Source organism: Typopeltis vanoorti, chromosome 7 (genome assembly GCF_054136105.1).
Source record: "Typopeltis vanoorti isolate ZY-2024b chromosome 7, IOZ_Tvanoo_1.0, whole genome shotgun sequence".
NCBI classification, from domain to species: domain Eukaryota; kingdom Metazoa; phylum Arthropoda; class Arachnida; order Uropygi; family Thelyphonidae; genus Typopeltis; species Typopeltis vanoorti.
Genome location: NC_143555.1, coordinates 58,947,239 through 58,964,687, shown reverse-complemented (window position 1 = coordinate 58,964,687; position 17,449 = coordinate 58,947,239). Strand labels below are relative to the sequence as shown.

At 36.3% G+C, this 17,449-nt stretch overlaps 1 protein-coding gene across 1 annotated transcript in view; it reads left to right on the top strand.

Moving 5' to 3' along the window:
- The window catches only part of LOC150104706 (fat-like cadherin-related tumor suppressor homolog), a 573,066-nt gene that overhangs the window by 411,071 nt on the left and 144,546 nt on the right, over window positions 1-17,449 (top strand). The window contains exon 21 of the mRNA XM_090395611.1: window positions 10,524-10,689. Coding sequence (XP_090251737.1) covers window positions 10,524-10,689 — 166 coding nt within the window. The remainder of the gene's footprint in view (window positions 1-10,523; window positions 10,690-17,449) is intronic.

Genomic DNA, 17,449 nt, shown 5'->3' with positions numbered 1-17,449 from the left:
AAACGCTCAACTTTATCTCTTCCTGGAGTTTATCAAATTCCTTGCAACTGTGATCTCTCTTACTTTGGACAGACTGGACGTTCTCTTGAAAAAAGAATCCAAGAACATCAATCATCCATTCTTCACAATAAACCTGAAAAGTCTGGTTTGGCTCAACACGGGATTGAAACTGACCACAGCATCCTTTGGTCCAAAACGCGCCTCTTACATAGATCCCGTTATAGGTTCGAACGTTTGTTCAAGGAAAGCGTGGAGGCCTTGCTCCATCATCCCAACCTGAATCGTAATGACTGCATATCTATATCAAAAATCTGGGAAAGCCTAATCAAGATTACTCGTTAATTTTTTTTTTTTTTTTTTTTTTTTTTTTTTTTTTTTTTTTTAAATAGCAAATTCAATCATGTTTCTACTTCAAAATATTTCGTTTCATACTTAGTGATATAACATCACGCGGCATGTTCTAATTTCAACGATCTATTGTTAGTATTCTAGCTTGTATATTTTTTAAACTGTTCTTGTAATACCACCGACGATGGTCTGCTATTTCCAGACCGAAATATTTGGTTAAATAAATATCTTTCTTGTGATTACGTGATTATATCATTCAGTCTTATGTCGCAAGTATCCTTAAAACAACTTATTCCAACTTTAATATTTCTGTTCTGAGAAGTGTATGAGTTTCATCTTAGAATTCCCTGATGTTAACAGTAACTATCGCGGAGAATTAAAAGAAGCATAAAATTAAGTGTCTGTTTATGAAGAGGTATTACTGCAATTTTTATTGTATTTGGAACTTAAGGAACTATGAAAAGACTGTGATATAGAGATAACAGATTTATCTTGTTAGAGTTTGATTGTACTTATTGGAGAAGCTGAAGTGATTGTGATATCTTAATTACTGATTTGAAGTTAAGTGTAAAATTTATGATTTTAAAATTAAATGTTTGTTTTTGTTAATGAAAAGTTGTATTTTGCCGGAATCTCTTTTACTGCACCATTCATAAAATATTCGAACCAAAGCGGGAAAATTAAGTAAGTTAAATATACTCGGCCAGTATATATAATAACATCATATAAAAGAGGATAGTTGTGAGTTGGTTTTTCTTCAATTCTTGAACTAATTCAGATATAGAGTGGCGCAGTCTATAAATATAAATTTTCTCTATATTGAATTAGAAATCAACTAGCAACTTATAATTTTGTTTAAGAACATCATAGTGACTAACATGTCAGATCCAAAGTATAAATTAAGAAGTAGGATCCAACAACAGCATATACAGACTTCAGACAGCTTATAAGACCAAAGCTAATTACCCAATGGCAGTCTTCATGGCAGCAAGTACTAACATGCAAATTATATGAAATTAAGCATTGGCAGTCTATTCACTGTAGAAACAGGAGAAAAGAAGTTGCTCTTGCTAGGCTCCACATATGTCACAGTCACCTTACACATTCTTATTTATTATGGGCAGATGACCCTCCTATGTGTGAAAAATGTAACATGCATCTCACCATTTGTCATATTTTGGTGGCATGCCAGCACTTCACAAGAGAGAGAGAGAAATGAAATTTTTACTAATCTAGCTGAGCCATATACACTCAGGGAGATGTTATGAGACACAGACAAACTGCATGACTTTTTAATCCTTTTACAAAGAATTAATTTATATAAGGACATTTTATTATGACTTCCGTTTTTGTGTAGATATTGCATTGCTTCATTTATAATTTTTTTTTCAATTTTCATTTTGTACAGAACACATTATTTATTAATTTATCACTTTGTTGCTATTACCTTTTATTACCTTTTGTACTGCTGTAACCTATGCTTTGGCACAGTATGACCTTTGCTGTCTTTGTGGCATTAAACCATAAATTAATTAATCAATCACTCTCTTAGCTATGCCCTCTTTCAAAAGCATCCTATGTGGACTGGTGGACTAGTATCTTTTCCCAATATCACACACACACATCTGACTGTCATATTTCCTACTGGTATGTGCATTAAAGAGATTATGCAAACAATTGGCATAAATGCTGATGACATTAACTGCACCAAACATAACATTCCCAGCATTCCTTTACTGTAGGTTTGCACTTCACTCCACAACCCATCACAGAAACAACTAAGGAAGTGTCACACTCTATCATCTATCCACATGCAGTTATTTAATGCACACAGAGCAGAATATGATGATTTCCTTCCCATCTATACTGACAGTTCAAGATCTGTGGCCACTCTTGGCTGTGTTGCTGTATTTCCCAATTTTATCATATCCAATCAAATTCCAATTTGTTGCAGTAGTTATACACTGACGTTGCATGCAATTCAGCTTGTATTTATGCATATAAGTACAAGCTCATCTTGTCTTGCCTGTGTTCAATCTGCATCCAGTGGTTTGCATAGTTCTCCAACTGTTGTACAAATTAAAGGTCCTTAATTTTGATATTTATTTGTGCTGGATTCCCAACCACTTTGGTATTGAGGGAATCAGACTGCAGATGCAACTGATAATTTTTATAGATACTCTTTGTCAGTTTCATGTACAGGCTACAGACAATTTATATGATGAAATCTAGTAACTTAGTGGCAGTCATCATGACAAGAAGCACTGACAAATTAATTGCATGAAAGTAAGCATGAAATTAAGCAGTGACAGTCTTAGACAGCATAGAAACAAAAAAAAAAAAAAAAAGAGTAAGTTGTTCTTACTATGCTCGGCTAGGTTATAGTCATATTTATTGAAAACTTGTGACCCATCTGTGTGTGAATAATTCAACATGCATCTCACCATAGATCATGTTCTGGTGGAGTTCTGTCACTTCTATTGAGAAAGAATAAATTTTTTTACTAATCTGGCTGAGCTATTTGCCCCTCAGCTTCATCTTATCAAACTTAGACAAATTGACACATTGCATGAAGTTTTTATATTTTTTAAAAGAATTAATTTATACAAACATATTTGATTAATATATGATTAATCAGGGTGAGAATAATGAGCAAAATATGAATGAAAAAATAAGAGTGGGGAGTGTGGAAGGCTTGAATGACTGTGAAGTTTTTGGAGATGGTCTTGATTGGGAGGATGAATGGCAAGCAAGAGTGGCTAACTTGTAGAGAGAGAGAGAAAGATGAGCTGAAAGAGGAGGTGCAATGTCTCAGGAATGAGATGAGAAGTATATTATTATTATTATTACGTGACACCTCCAAGGAGTCCAAAGACTCATCGAGGGAGGACACCTATTCTACAGCTCTCCGTTTCCACCACTCAGTCCACCAGCAAACCACAACTACCATCATCATCTACACCAATGCCATCTACTGCCCACCACCACTAGTATTTTCGCAGATGATCACAAACATCCATGCCCATGGCAGGATTCGATCCCACAGCCCTTTGGCTGGCGAGCGGATAAGCTAACCACTCAGCCCACCCGGGGCCGGTAAACACTCCTCTGGCATCCTATTTTGCACACCATGGATCATCGAGTATCCATACATCACACCTCTCACACAAATCAGAATAGGAGTGAGAGAGTTATGGGAATGATAGAAGAGGAGAGAATAGAAATAACAGAAGAGAGGGAATGAGAGAGAGTTATAGGAATGATAGAAGAGAATGGAAACAGTCGGAGAGAGGGAATGAGAAGAATGCAAGAGAGAGAGAGAGAGAGTGTGTGTGTGTGTGCACGCATGCACGTGTGCTGGAACCAGCGATAGAGTGATGCCAGGACAGCAGATATGTTGATAAACATAGAGAGAAAGCTTAGAGAGGAGAGAGAGAGAGGGATGCAGGTGAGCAATCAAGGAACAGAGTAGTAACAGGTGTGATGTATGGAGACTCGATGATCCGTGTGTGTGTGTGTGTGTGTGTGTGTGTGTGCAAGATAGGATGCCAGCGGAGTGTTTACCTGGAGGAACGATAGAAGGTGCAGCTATGGCAATTAAGCGGGGTGAAAGCGTAGATGAGATGATTGTGATGGTGGGCATGAATGACTTGAGAGGCGGTGTAAATCAGGTGGCAAGAGATCTGAGATTCATGCTCGAGGTTGTACAAAAGAAAATGAAGAGAGGAAAGATAGCATGTGTGTTAACCAGGCATGATAATGACAAGCTGAGAAGAAGAGCAGGAATAATGAATAGCATAATAGTCAGAATGTGTCAGAAGAAAGGATTGAATATGCGGATGCTTGGTGGGCATTTGAGGTCAGAAAGGAACTGTATGCAAAAGACTGCTTGCATTTGAATGAGGAAGGACGTAGGCATCTGGAGGGGATAATGATAAGTATAGAACTAAGCATCACATCATCTGCAAACAAGTGAACATGTCATTGTAGTCCTGTAACAATATCATTGACATAAGGTTGAACAGTAGTGGTTCCAAGACTGAACTCTGTGAAACTGCACTTGTAACCTTCCTACTCCCTGATACTGCTCCCCCATATACAATCTGATATCTGTCAGAGAGCCTATCCAAACCCATATGAGGCAACTTAAACATCGACTTGTCATGTACATTTTTGTCATGCAGAAATCACAAAAAACCCTCACCTGACCGACCAATTCTGTATATGAGTTCTTACCAGTTTCTCCAAAATCTTAATTATAGAAGAAATAATTATATATCCCTTACATTTTTTTCCATGAATCAAGTCTTTGTAATGTCTGTAACCATTAGCCATTTTGAACAGAACCACTGCAAAAAAAAAAAAACTTTTCCTTCATTATTTCAGGCTTATTTCATCTTTTTTTTCAGTTTAGCATACATAAATTACAGTATCTCCTTATGCCCATGCCTACCCCTCACATCTAATATAGCTCATGCCATTCAAATTCAAGATGTAAAAAACTGCATTCAGCACATTTTGATCATTTTCACACTCTCACACTTGCTCACTCATTTCAAGGTTGCCTGCACACAAGTGTTCACCTGCTTCCTGTTCCCAGCAGATCTAATTTCCCTTTGCACTTAAGTGAGCAACAGTTTCTTCTGATGCCTAGCCCCACATCTATTCAAGTGCAATCCATCATCATATGTGTGTGTGTTTTTATCCATCCAATTCATTTCATATGTCTATAAACTGCACACCATTCTCATTTGCAATCACAGATTTTTTTTTTTATCAGTTCGATCTGTATGACAATAGGTTGTCACCTTTCAAATCATTCATATCTGCCAAAACAAACTCTTTTTTTTTTTCCCAGTTAACATCACTAACATCCTTAATCTTCCCACCTGGGAAACATGTTCTCATTATCCTTTCATCAAACACTTTTCATATAAAATTGCCATATGATACTCTCTTTGCTCTCCTTCTGTCACACTCTGCCTTCACTTCCTGTTTTTCTTTTATCTTTCTTGTCCATCTATACTGATGGTTCAAGATCAGAGATCTCTGTTGGCTGTGCATGCTGTTGTCTTTCCTAACATTACTATCTCTATCCAGATCCCACTCGATTAGTAATTACATAGCAGAAGTGCATACCATTCAGCTTCCACTTGTGCATATCAAAGGAAACTCATACCAAAAGCATGTAATTTATACATCTCCTGTCTAGTGTATAATCCACATCCAAGTGCTTAGTAGTGTTACAACTCTTGTACAAAATAAAAATACTTAATTTTAATGTTCAGTTGTGTTGGATTCCAAGCCACATCGGAATTAAGGGAAATCACAAATGCAGCTGCTAGATCAGCTCATACTTTTTTCGTCATACTGTTTGATGGTCTCTTATACTGACTACACCCAGTTTATAAAATCTTAGTTAATTGCCAAGTGGCAATACTCCTGGCAGGAAGCACTGATGAATAGATTGCATGAGATTAAACCTGAGATTTAGCACTAACAGTCCACTGAACATCGGAACAGAAGAGAGGAAGTTGTTCTTGCTTGGCTGCACATAAGTCACAGTCATCTCCATCCATAAGATGGGTCCCTCATGGGGCTTTAGATATGTCACCTACAGGAAGAAAGAAAGAGACAGGTTTATATTTCTGCAGAAGGACCATGATATCATTATTTAGGCGGAGTCACAATCGTGTCATTGTAATATTAGATCTATACTTTTAAAAGGCAATGGATTTATCTAATTGTCAAGAGGTTGAGGGGCTTACCTGTGGTTTGTGTTTGTCATTTGATTTTAGGTAGTATGGACAGCCAGTATCTCTCTCTCTCTCTCTCTCTCTCTCTCTCTCTCTCTCCCTCCCTCCCTCCCTCATCCTCTGAAAAAATATTTAATACACAGGTGACATGTTTTACTTTAAATTCTGTAAACACAGAAACATCCTTTTTTATTTTTTGTGGATTATCTGAAATTTTTCTTATGAAGTACTTTTTACCTTCCCTTCATTTTTCAGAATCATTTTTGACACTCATTCAAGATTGATGCTATAACACTATGCTATTAATGCACTCCCGGTATGCTAAAGTGCACTGTTAGTGGGACAGTTATGCTTGTGTCTGTTTTGATAGTTTCTTAACCATCACCTTCTCAGTGTAAGAGGATTTCATGCTGGTGGTATATTTGCAAACTTCTTTACAAATATAATACAAGATGATCTGCCCTGTTCTGATCATTTGTATATTCTTCCATTTTTATTCACCTCTGACTTCCTCAAGAATAAACCAGATGATCTCCCTCACATTTAATGCATTTTGCTACTACCATTTATTATCATGCTTTTTGCTACTACCACATGACTATTTCCACTAGAATGTCATATAATTTTTAACCATCTTGTGGGATGCTGTCAATCCTTGTAAATCCTTTGTTTGATTTAGAAATTACATTTTCCATACTGTATGCAAAATAATCATACATTAACTTGTGCATCAATAGTTTATATTATTATTACCATCAAATTATGTGTCTACAGTTTTTATATACTTGAGATCTTATGAGGATTCCTGTTTCAACCTAGTTAAAATTCGGTTAAAACAGGTTCTTTTACTTAAAGGTATTGTTAAGCATACAGTTGTAATCAGTTGCATTTGAACTTCCTTGTTATCTCCTTAGTCTATACTGAGAGTATCTTAAGATGCTTTGTGAGCAAGTATAGGTATGCAGGAAGTGTAGAATAAACTGTGAGGCTGCTTTGAATATAGGTAGTAGCAGGCAAAAGGAAGAATGAGAGACCTGGAGTGTAGATACAAAAGTAACTGAAACTTACAGTAAGACAGTGTGCTAAGTTGACAGTAAGATAATGTTCATAACTAGTAGTGAGAAAGATTGCTTCAGATGTTAAGATTGTGATGGCAAGAGATGAGTGAGTGAGTGAATGAAAGTAATTAAAGACAAGTAAGTAGAGCTGGCAAAGATAAAGCAAGATGAAGCATATGTTTATCTCCATTTCCCTTTGCATATGCTTATACATATGCAAAGGGAAATGGAGAGGATGACAGATATACATGTAAGAAGTGAGGAAAAATGGAATAAAAGATAGCCTTGTGAAAGAGTTTTTCTGGAGGCAGAAGAAGCAGCGTGATTGAGGTACTGGACATGAGGAGTAACCAAGCAAAGGAGTTAGTAGTCGTAGTAGGAATAAATGATTTGATTGGAAACAAGCAGAATGTAAGAATGGATATCAGGAAGTTGTTGTTGAGGAGAGTACAGATAATAGTGTGATAGGAAAGGTATATAGCGTCTTGCCCAGGTATGACAGTGATAAGTTGAAACTTCAAGCAAAAATTATGAATAGTGTGTTAACAGGACTGTGTGAAGAGAAAGGAGTCTAGTTTGCAAATGTGTAGGATGATTTTGAGAGGTAGATGGCATCGTATAAGAGAGATGGATTGTATTTAAATGATTTTAATGTGGGCTATCTGGAGAGGTTGTTGGAAGACAGAGTAATGACTTGGGTTCATGCTTTCTCATTCCCTTTATTCATCACAGAAAGGGTCAGGGGATAAGAGACACAGCATGAGAAGCTTAGATGATAAATGTAGAACTGCATGTGGGAGCAGACAAAAAAAAAATGATTGGTATGGCCTGAGATGTGATGAGGAGAGTGTATGGATCTGGGGTGGATTGTGTGATTGGTGGTGATGAGAAGAATGACTAGATTGAAGTATGGAAGAATCATATCTGAGAAGTGGTGTTGATGGTACTTGTTATATAACCAGAAATAAGCTATTTTGTTTACAAATGCCGAAAGTATCTGAATTAAGGAAACAAAATAATCATGTTCGTTTTCCTCAAAATTGATTGAATAAGAGTGAGAGAGATGTGGTTGGATGAGGATGATATTCTAACAGGAGGTTGGAATCAAGAGCAGAAAGGGCAGAAGGGGTGCTGTTAATGATAGCAGAAGAGTTATACCCATCTAAGATAGTTGCAGTGGTTTAGAGATAGCATGGCATGAGGTAGAGATAGAATGAAATATGTAGTTGGATGTTGCCATAGACCTAGTAATGTGGAGGTAGTGAGGAGGAAATGTACAGGTAACAAAGCCTAGTAAATAAGAAAATCATTGTTGGTGATGTGATTTTAATTATGATAGTACATATTAGAAGAAAAAAAAAAAGATAGCATCTGGGGGAAAAGAGAATGAATTTAAAAATGAATTTTGAGTTTTTGAGAGAGAGAGAAAACTACCTTAGGCAGTATGCAACAGAGCGCACATCAGAATCAAGGGTCATGGATTTGATCACCTCATTAGAGAAAGTTGTTATAAAGGATTGTAAAATTTTCCTCAAGTGAGCACTTAAGGTTTCCAGCCACATAAGGACTTCTGTGAAAAAAGGATATATGTAGAACAATAAGACTGGTAATTATGTAAAACTCAAGAAACAGCTTGAAGGTATATGATGTAATGGGGAATTCCATGGAAAGGAGATCAGTGCTGCTTGAGCCTATGCAACTGTCTGGGAGAGGCAGTGTCAGAGTTCATACCAAAGGTCAGGAGGTTAAATAAGGTAAGTGTGAAATGGATGAATGAGGAGGTTATCTATGCAATCTAGAAGGCAGCAGCATTATGGAGGTGGCACAAGATGACTAGTAATAATCAGTTACGTGAGTTGTATGAAGAGAGGATGTGGTAAAGATAGCAAAAGTACAATATCAGCAACAGTTAGTTAATGAGACCAAAAACACATCAGGGAGTTCTTTTGATGAGTGGCCATTACAGAAAGGATGATATTGGTAGTGAAAATGATAGAATAATTATTGCTGAGCATACAATTGAGATACTAAATGACCAATTCATAAAAGTATTTCATCTTTGTGAATGTGACATCATGCATAACTTAAGTGCAGTAAGAAGGATGAAGGAGAGAATTATGGTGAGTAACTAGGAGGTATATGGGAAATTGAGTAAACCTGATGTTAATAAGGGTTGGTCGATTGGTAGAGCCTCTGCTACTAATGGTGCATGCAAAAAGTTAAGCAAGATTAAGCACTGTTAGTAGTTGGAAGGGGTTCAATGCTGTTGCCACACTCTCCCTTGATGAGTCTTTGGATTCCCTGGAGGTGTCACATAATAATAATAATAAGGACTTGATGATATATCACATTTTGAAGGAATATTCCCAGTGATTTAACAACAGCTTTGATGTAGTTAAATCACTGGGAATTGTTTAACATGAATCTCACATTGGTCCAGCTTTCAAAGGAAATGGAAAGTTGCCCTTCATAGGGAAGGTAATAACACTACGGCTTTGAATTATAGGCCAGTCTGAGTGTTTGAGAAATTCATGATGACCAGATTCCAAACAACAGCAGCATTTTCTGGGACAGATGGCATGGGTCTGCTAAAATTCAACAAGGGAGATGCATACATGATTGCCTCCTTCTCCTCTCCATGACGCTTTCCACAACCATTCTTCAGATTGAATCTTCTAAAAAAACTAATCTTCTAAAGATTAGTTAATTACCTCTGTGCTCCTTTCAGTATATCCTCATCACTGTGAAATCCAGGCAACCAAATATGCATACAGTAATGCATATGTGGCCTGATGAAGGTAGCATACAAGGCAACCATAACTCCTTGTTTCAATATGTCAGCATTCCCCTTGTCTTTGCCATACTCCAATTTGATGTCGTCATGGTTTTAGTAGCGTACAGTCTAAATTTCATGTCCTTATCGCCCATCACTCCCAGATATTTTCTCTCTTCCACCTGCAAAATATCTCTCCCTCCTTTTTTAATTCACATAAAGATTTACAACCATTTCAGAAGTGATGGAAACATATCTGCATTTGAAAAATAAGGTATGAGTGAACTCTGGCTACTCAGATAAGCCTATATTGAACAACATATTTGAGGAAATCTTTTATTCAGGATAATAGTGATAATTTACAATGAAGTGACAGGCCACAGTTTTTAACAAATGAAAATTTTCAGAGTTGTTGATGCATTAACTCAGATTACCTCAGATTCAGTTCGAAGCTATCTTTATATTATATTCCCCAATAGTGTAATGTTAAGAGATAACATTGTTCTCATTATAGTAGTTTATGTACTGTCATGTATTTAGAATTCAAATATAAACCATCTGCTCTTCCTTTTATGTATTATCTTCCAGATTTTAAAGGATCGTTGCACTGCTGATCATTGTGAGCATGGACAGTGTATTGATAGCATTGTTTTAAATGATACTTATGTGGTAACCATTACAACAGAGACATTTAGCTATGTATTTCTCCAGCATTCTCGGAAATTGGAGTGCCTATGTGAACCTGGCTATGGTGGTAAGGATGTGAAATTGTGTGTGTAGACTAAGCATTACCCATAAGTTCTGAGACTGGATATTAAAGGAAACTGTGAGCAAGAGGGGGTGAGGAGTGGTTTCTTTGCATGGAGGGTGGTTGAACCGTGGAATGCATTGCCTGATGGAGTGGTGAGAGCGAGAACGGTCAATGAGTTTAAGGAGTGGTATGACAGACTTTGTGTTTCTTAGGAAGGACCTCCCATGATGAGTCTTTTGACTCCATGGAGGCCTGAATAATAATAATAATATTTTATAAGAAATCATATTCTTATTTTAATCATTTATCCATGCATCGACAAACAGTCCACTCTACAGACCTAATTTCTTGTGATTCCTTTTTTGTTTCCAAAATGAAACTGCAGCTTAAATGATGGAGATTTGAGGATGTTTCAAGATCCTGACCAAATCACTGCAATGCTGAATGCATTGTCATAGTCTCGTAAATTCCAAAAAAGGAACAACTCTGAAAGAAAAAACACTGACTTTAAGTAATTAATGTACTTTGTTTTATAGCTGGTCTGAGAACTTTTGGGTAGCTCCTTGAATAGAATGAAACTGTGATATTTCAAATACATGCTGTCATAAAACTCCAATATAGCGATAGAAATATATATATTTTTTTTTTTAGAAACATCAAATTTATTAAAATAGATACTTTTTTTGATTTTATAAACTCTTTATATTAAAGTTAAACTATATCTGAATATAGTCTTCCCTTGAAGGTTTCAATAATGAAATAATTATAATGGAAATGTTATGAAATAATTTTTAATAGAGCCTAATTACTGAAAATTTCTATTTTATAGATATAAATAGGATTTGTGGTTTAAAGTGGATATAATAAGAATTAATGTGTGTTATTTGAATTATTATATCTACTTATATAACATGCTTGTTGTATTTCTATTTTTTCATATTATGGAAAAAAAAATGCTTTTTTATGGTAATTACTAAAGGTTCATTCATTCAATGTATCCTTTCGTTTATTTAAATAATCAGTGAATGTAGTACTGCATGTCATTCCATCTACAATAGGATGTCTCATGTATCATTCAGAAAATCATCCTCTTTTGAAAAAAGTAAGCTCTTTGGTTTTTATGGTGTCGTTCGTGGTTGTTTTGTTTTATGTTGCCTAATAGGATAGCACATAAAGAGTAGTTAGTAAGTGGAATGCATTGCCTGAGAGTTTGGTCAGTTCATAAACAGTGCATGAGTTTAAGACAAAGTTCAGTGGTCTTAATGGTGTAATAATAAAAAAAGCTGATATTTGCAAGTCAGATGTACTGCAGCACCTTGGTGCAATGGCGCTTGTACAAGACTGGTAAGAAATAATGAAAAGCATTGTATTGGTCAACATCAGAATCAAAACATCACAAGAATTTAAAGAAAAAAAGTGATAGCACATTTAAATTCATTTCTTTACTATTATTATCATTAACATCAAGACTCCATGGAGGTCTGATGTGTGTGTATGGGGGGGGGGGGTCCTTAACTGTTGCTCCACAGTACCCATTGAACTTTGTCTTAATCAAAATCATTGTTTCTTCACAGACCAAACTATTGGGCAATGCATTCCACTTACTCACTATGCACGTGCTTACTCACTATTAAGTAACATAAAAAAAAATTAAAAATATATGAAGCCTAAATGGCAAAGAAATAGAACTAGTTAAGGAATTAGATAAGTACCAGATCAACATAATAGGAGTGACTGAAACAAAAAAGACAAAAACTGGTGAGATATTTCTGAGCAATAAATAAAAAATTTTATATTCAGGCAATGACAATCAAGGAAAAGAAGGAATAGCCGTAGTATTCAACACTAAATACGAGGCTAATCTTCTTGAATGGCAGGCAGTCTCAAGTAGAGTGATGTGGGCAAATATCAGAATGGGGAACTGGACAATGAGACTTATTTGTGCCTATGGTCCCACAGAAGGTTCTACTAAGGTAGAAGTGGAGAAATTTTTTGAGGCTTTAGAGAAAGCAACTGACACAATGAAAAAGGAAATGTTGGTCCTTGGCGGGGATCTAAATAGCAGAGTAGGAAATGATTGTCAGACATACAAAAATATTTCAGAAAACTTTGGAGAAAAGAGCAAAGCTAATAATAATGGCATATACATGTTGGATTTCTGCTCAGGACATGGACTGGTTATTACTAACACCATGTTCCAACATAAAAATGTGCACAAATTCAGATGGAGAGAAGAGGCAAGGAATAAGAAAAGTCTCATTGACTATGTTATTGTTGATAGTGATGTTTTATCCCTGGTGCAGGACACCAGAGTGTACAGAGGATTTGAAATTGGAAGTGATCACTATTTCGTCTCGAGCAGGATAAAATTGAATTTATATTGAAAAAAATAACACGTAAGAAAGTTTTAAAGGGAATAAAAGTTGAGCAGCTCTCAGATGTGAACTGTAGACTAAAATACACAAAGATTATTCAAGAAAAAATGAAAGAGTTTCAGAACAGGAACCAAACCTTGGAAATTCAGTGGCAAACCTTGAAAAAAACCCTGATTGATTCAGCCAGAGAGGCATGTGGTGAGGTTGTCTGCAAGGATAGAAAAATCAGAACTCCATGGTGGACACAGAAAGTTAAAGCGGCAGTGAAGGAAAAGAAGAAAACATATCAAAAGTTCCTGGCAAATAAGTCAGCTACATCCATAAGTTTTTGGGAAGCACTGCCTTAGACGATAGAAATATAAAATCTGATAATGTTGGAGTCTTGACAAATAACAGACTGATTTGAAGGAAAATCATAGATAGAAAGTTAGTAACGATGTAAAGTTTTCACATAGTACTATCATATCCTGTACACCCCTTGAGGGTACATGGCAGGAATTTGATGATGATAAAAAGAAACTAAATGACAACATAAAAACCAAAGAGCTACTCTATGCTGTGTCTCCCTGTTCACGCCAACTCTCTACATTTACCTCTCCCCCTTGTATTCTCATTTTCTTTTCATCTCTCACACTACTACTCTTTTCATGAATAAGCACTCATTTTCACCAGTTCCACGCTCCTGATCTCAGCTACTAGAGCAAGAGGAAAGCTTATTGCATTTAACCGTTATAAAATCTTCTTTGGATTTGTTCATGATTTTCTTACACTTGTTTCAGGCTGAAGTTTTGGACCTATTGAACGTATGCTGTATTTTATCATGGACTATGAAGGCCACATTTTGTAGAAAATCAGAGCTTGGATAGATTGTGTGTGTGTGTGTGTGTGTGTGTGTGTGTGTGTGTGTTGGGGGGGGGGATTGCAGTGCAGTTAGGAATGAAGGTTATCATTCCAATAAGGATTATTTCGGCTATTTAGTTGGAGAAGATGTTTAAATTGGAAAGCAGAAACTGTAATCTGACCATGGGAAAAGGGTGTACAAATCCCAAGAGTCATCTCACTTGACACCATTGTAGTGCTACATGTTACAAAGTTGAGATTTGCCTTGGAAATATATGAGGAAGAGCATGGATGAGAGGACATTGGGAATATATCTGTAGAAATGTAGACATGGTTACAGTTATGGTCAGAGTTGCCAAAAGGAGATCAAGCATCTACAGTATATCTGCATGGAGAGCTGGTTAAGAAAAGGTCCAGAGTAGTGTTGGAGAAACGATTAGTGTTGTTAACCTACCAACCAGGATTCTGGTTGGTAGGTTAACAACAACTTGTTAACCTACCAACTTGTGTTAAATCATAAATGATAACAAATGATTCAGCTTTCTCTCTGGCAGTTTGTGTTGTAAACTGTCTCCTAAAAAGATAATCTCAATTTGAGTAACTGGACTGTATGAAATCAGCTTTTAGAGATAAGTATTCAAAGAGCACAGCATGGTTGTGTCAGTTAGAAGAATGAGAAGTGTAACAAAGCTATACAGTGAGGAAAGGAAATCTTGAGTCGGAGTGGAATGTACAGTAGGGATTCCAGAATTAATAAGTATTGGTTAGGAATGTCAAATTTGAGAAAAACACATTTTCCTAATAGAGTAATGTGGGCAAATATGAGAATGGGGAACTGGACAATGAGACTTATTTGTGCCTATGGTCCCACAGAAGGTTCTACTAAGGTAGAAGTGGAGGAATTTTTTGAGGCTTTAGAAAAAGCAACTGACACAATGAAAAATGAAAAGTTGGTCCTTGTTGGGGATCTAAATAGTAGAGTAGGAAATGATTGTGAGACATACAAAAATATTTTGGGAAAATTTGGAGAAAAGAGCAAAGCTAATAATAATGGCAAATATCTGTTGGATTTCTGCTCAGGACATGGACTGGTTATTACTAACACCATGTTCCAACATAAAAATGTGCACAAATTCACATGGAGAGAAGAGGTTAGGAATATGAAAAGTCTCATTGACTATGTTATTGTTGATAGTGATGTTTTCTCCCTGGTGCAGGACACCAGAGTGTACAGAGGATTTGAAATTGGAAGTGATCACTATTTAGTCTTGAGCAGGATAAAATTGAATTTCATATTGAAAAGAATAACATGTAAGAAAGTTTTAAAGCGAATAAAAGTTGAGCAGCTCTCAGATGTAAACTGTAGACTAAAATACAGAAATATTATTGAAAAGAAAATGAAAGAGTTTGAGAACAGGAATCAAACCTTGGAGATTCAGTGGCAAACTCTGAAGGAAACATTGATTGATTCTGCCAGAGAGGCATGTGGTGAGGTTGTGTGCAAAGATAAAAAAATCAGAACTCCCTGGTGGACACAGGAAGTTAAAGAGGCAGTGAAGGAAAAGAAGAAAGCATATCAAAAGTTCCTGGCAAATAAGTCAGCTTTTACTCTTACAGAATACAGAGACAAATGTAAGAAAGCTAAACAGTGTGTAAAACTAGCTAAACAAAAGTCATGGGAGGACTTTGGAAAGAATATAGAAAATAAATATCAAGAAGGTGGCAAAATATTCTGGAGGTTGTTGAAGAAGCTTAGGAATGGAGGAAAGAGTGCTGTAAAAGGAATTAGAGATGATAAAGGTGAAATGAAAACAGGAGAAAAAGATATCCTTGAAGTATGGAGTAATTACTTTGAAAAACTGCTAAACGAAACAAGCAGTGATGACAGCACAGTGATAAAAAACACTGACCAGGCATGCAGTCAGGAATACATATCCATACTTGAAGTAGAAAAAGCCATCAAAGGCTTGAAATGTGGAAAGGCAGCAGGAGTAGATGATATTCGACCAGAAATGCTGAAGTATGGTGGTATAAGAGTCTTACAGTGGCTACACTCCATAGTTCAGAAAGCCTGGACAGAGGGATGAATTCCCGATGATTGGAGTAGAGCTCTCATAGTACCCATATATAAAAAGGGAAATAAAACTGAATGTGAGAATTACAGAGGTATTTCCCTACTGAGTGTTCCTGGCAAGATCTATGCAAGTATACTTGAGAAACGGTTGAGAAGAATTGTGGAAGAAAAGCTTGGTGAAGAACAAGCTGGATTCAGGCCAAATAGAGGCTGTCAGGATCAGATCTTCACTTTACGACAAATAGTCGAGAAAGCATGGGAATATAACAAAGATCTGTATTTAAGTTTTGTCGATTTGGAAAAGGCATATGACAAGGTGCCAAGAGAGAAGCTATTCAATACGCTGCAGTTATATGGTGTCAATGGGGCATTATATCAAGCAATACTTAGTCTTTATTTGAGTTGTGAGTCAGCAGTTAGAATTGAAGGAAGTACAGGAAGATGGTTTAATGTTAAATCTGGCGTGAGACAAGGATGTACATTATCCCCTCTGTTATTCATTATCTATATGGATCACATTATGAAGGAATGTGGTATTAAACCTGATATCAAAATTGGAGATGTTAATGTCAGCTCTTTGCTTTATGCGGATGATGTTATACTTCTAAATAAATCTGCTACAAGTCTGCAAGATTCTCTGACTAAATTGAATAGCTGTTGTAATAGATATGGTATGAAGGTCAGCAATAAAAAGACAAAGACAATGAAAATAGGCAGAATCATTGAAAATGTCAACTGTGTTGTGAATGGAGAACCTGTGAAACAAGTAAAACATTTCAGCTACTTAGGCACAATTTTTACTGAAGATGGTAAACTAAATATAGAAATAGACAACAGAATCAGCAAAGCTGGTATCGTGGGAAGTCAATTGAATAAATTCATATGGAATAAGAAAGAAATTAGTCGGAACACTAAATTAGCTGTATACAAGACTGTGTTCAAACCAATTTTAACTTATGGATCTGAGAGCTGGGTCAGAAGTAAAACACTTGACCAAAGACTAGAGACCGCAGATATGAGAGTCCTGAGAAAGATTAGAGGCGTGAACAGATGGCATCAATGGCAATATCATATTAAAAATGAGGATATTAGGAAAGAACTTGACATTGTCAGCATCCAGGAATGCGTTAGCAGAGCTAATCTCAGATGGTATGGTCACTTAAATAGAATGGGAGAGGAAAGATTAGCAAAACAAGTGTTCTCTGCCAGGTTGGCAGGAAAACGACCCAGAGGAAGACCAAGATATAGGTGGATTGATACGGTACAAAGTGCCTTAGACGATAGAAATATAAGATCTGATAATGTTGGAGTCTTGACAAGTAACAGACTGATTTGGAGGAAAATTGTAGATAGGAAGTTAGTAATGATGTAATTTTTTCCTGTAGTACTGTCATATCCTGTACACCCCTTGAGGGTACATGGCAGGAATTTGATGATGATGATGATGACATTTTCCTCTTTTTTTTTCTTTTTT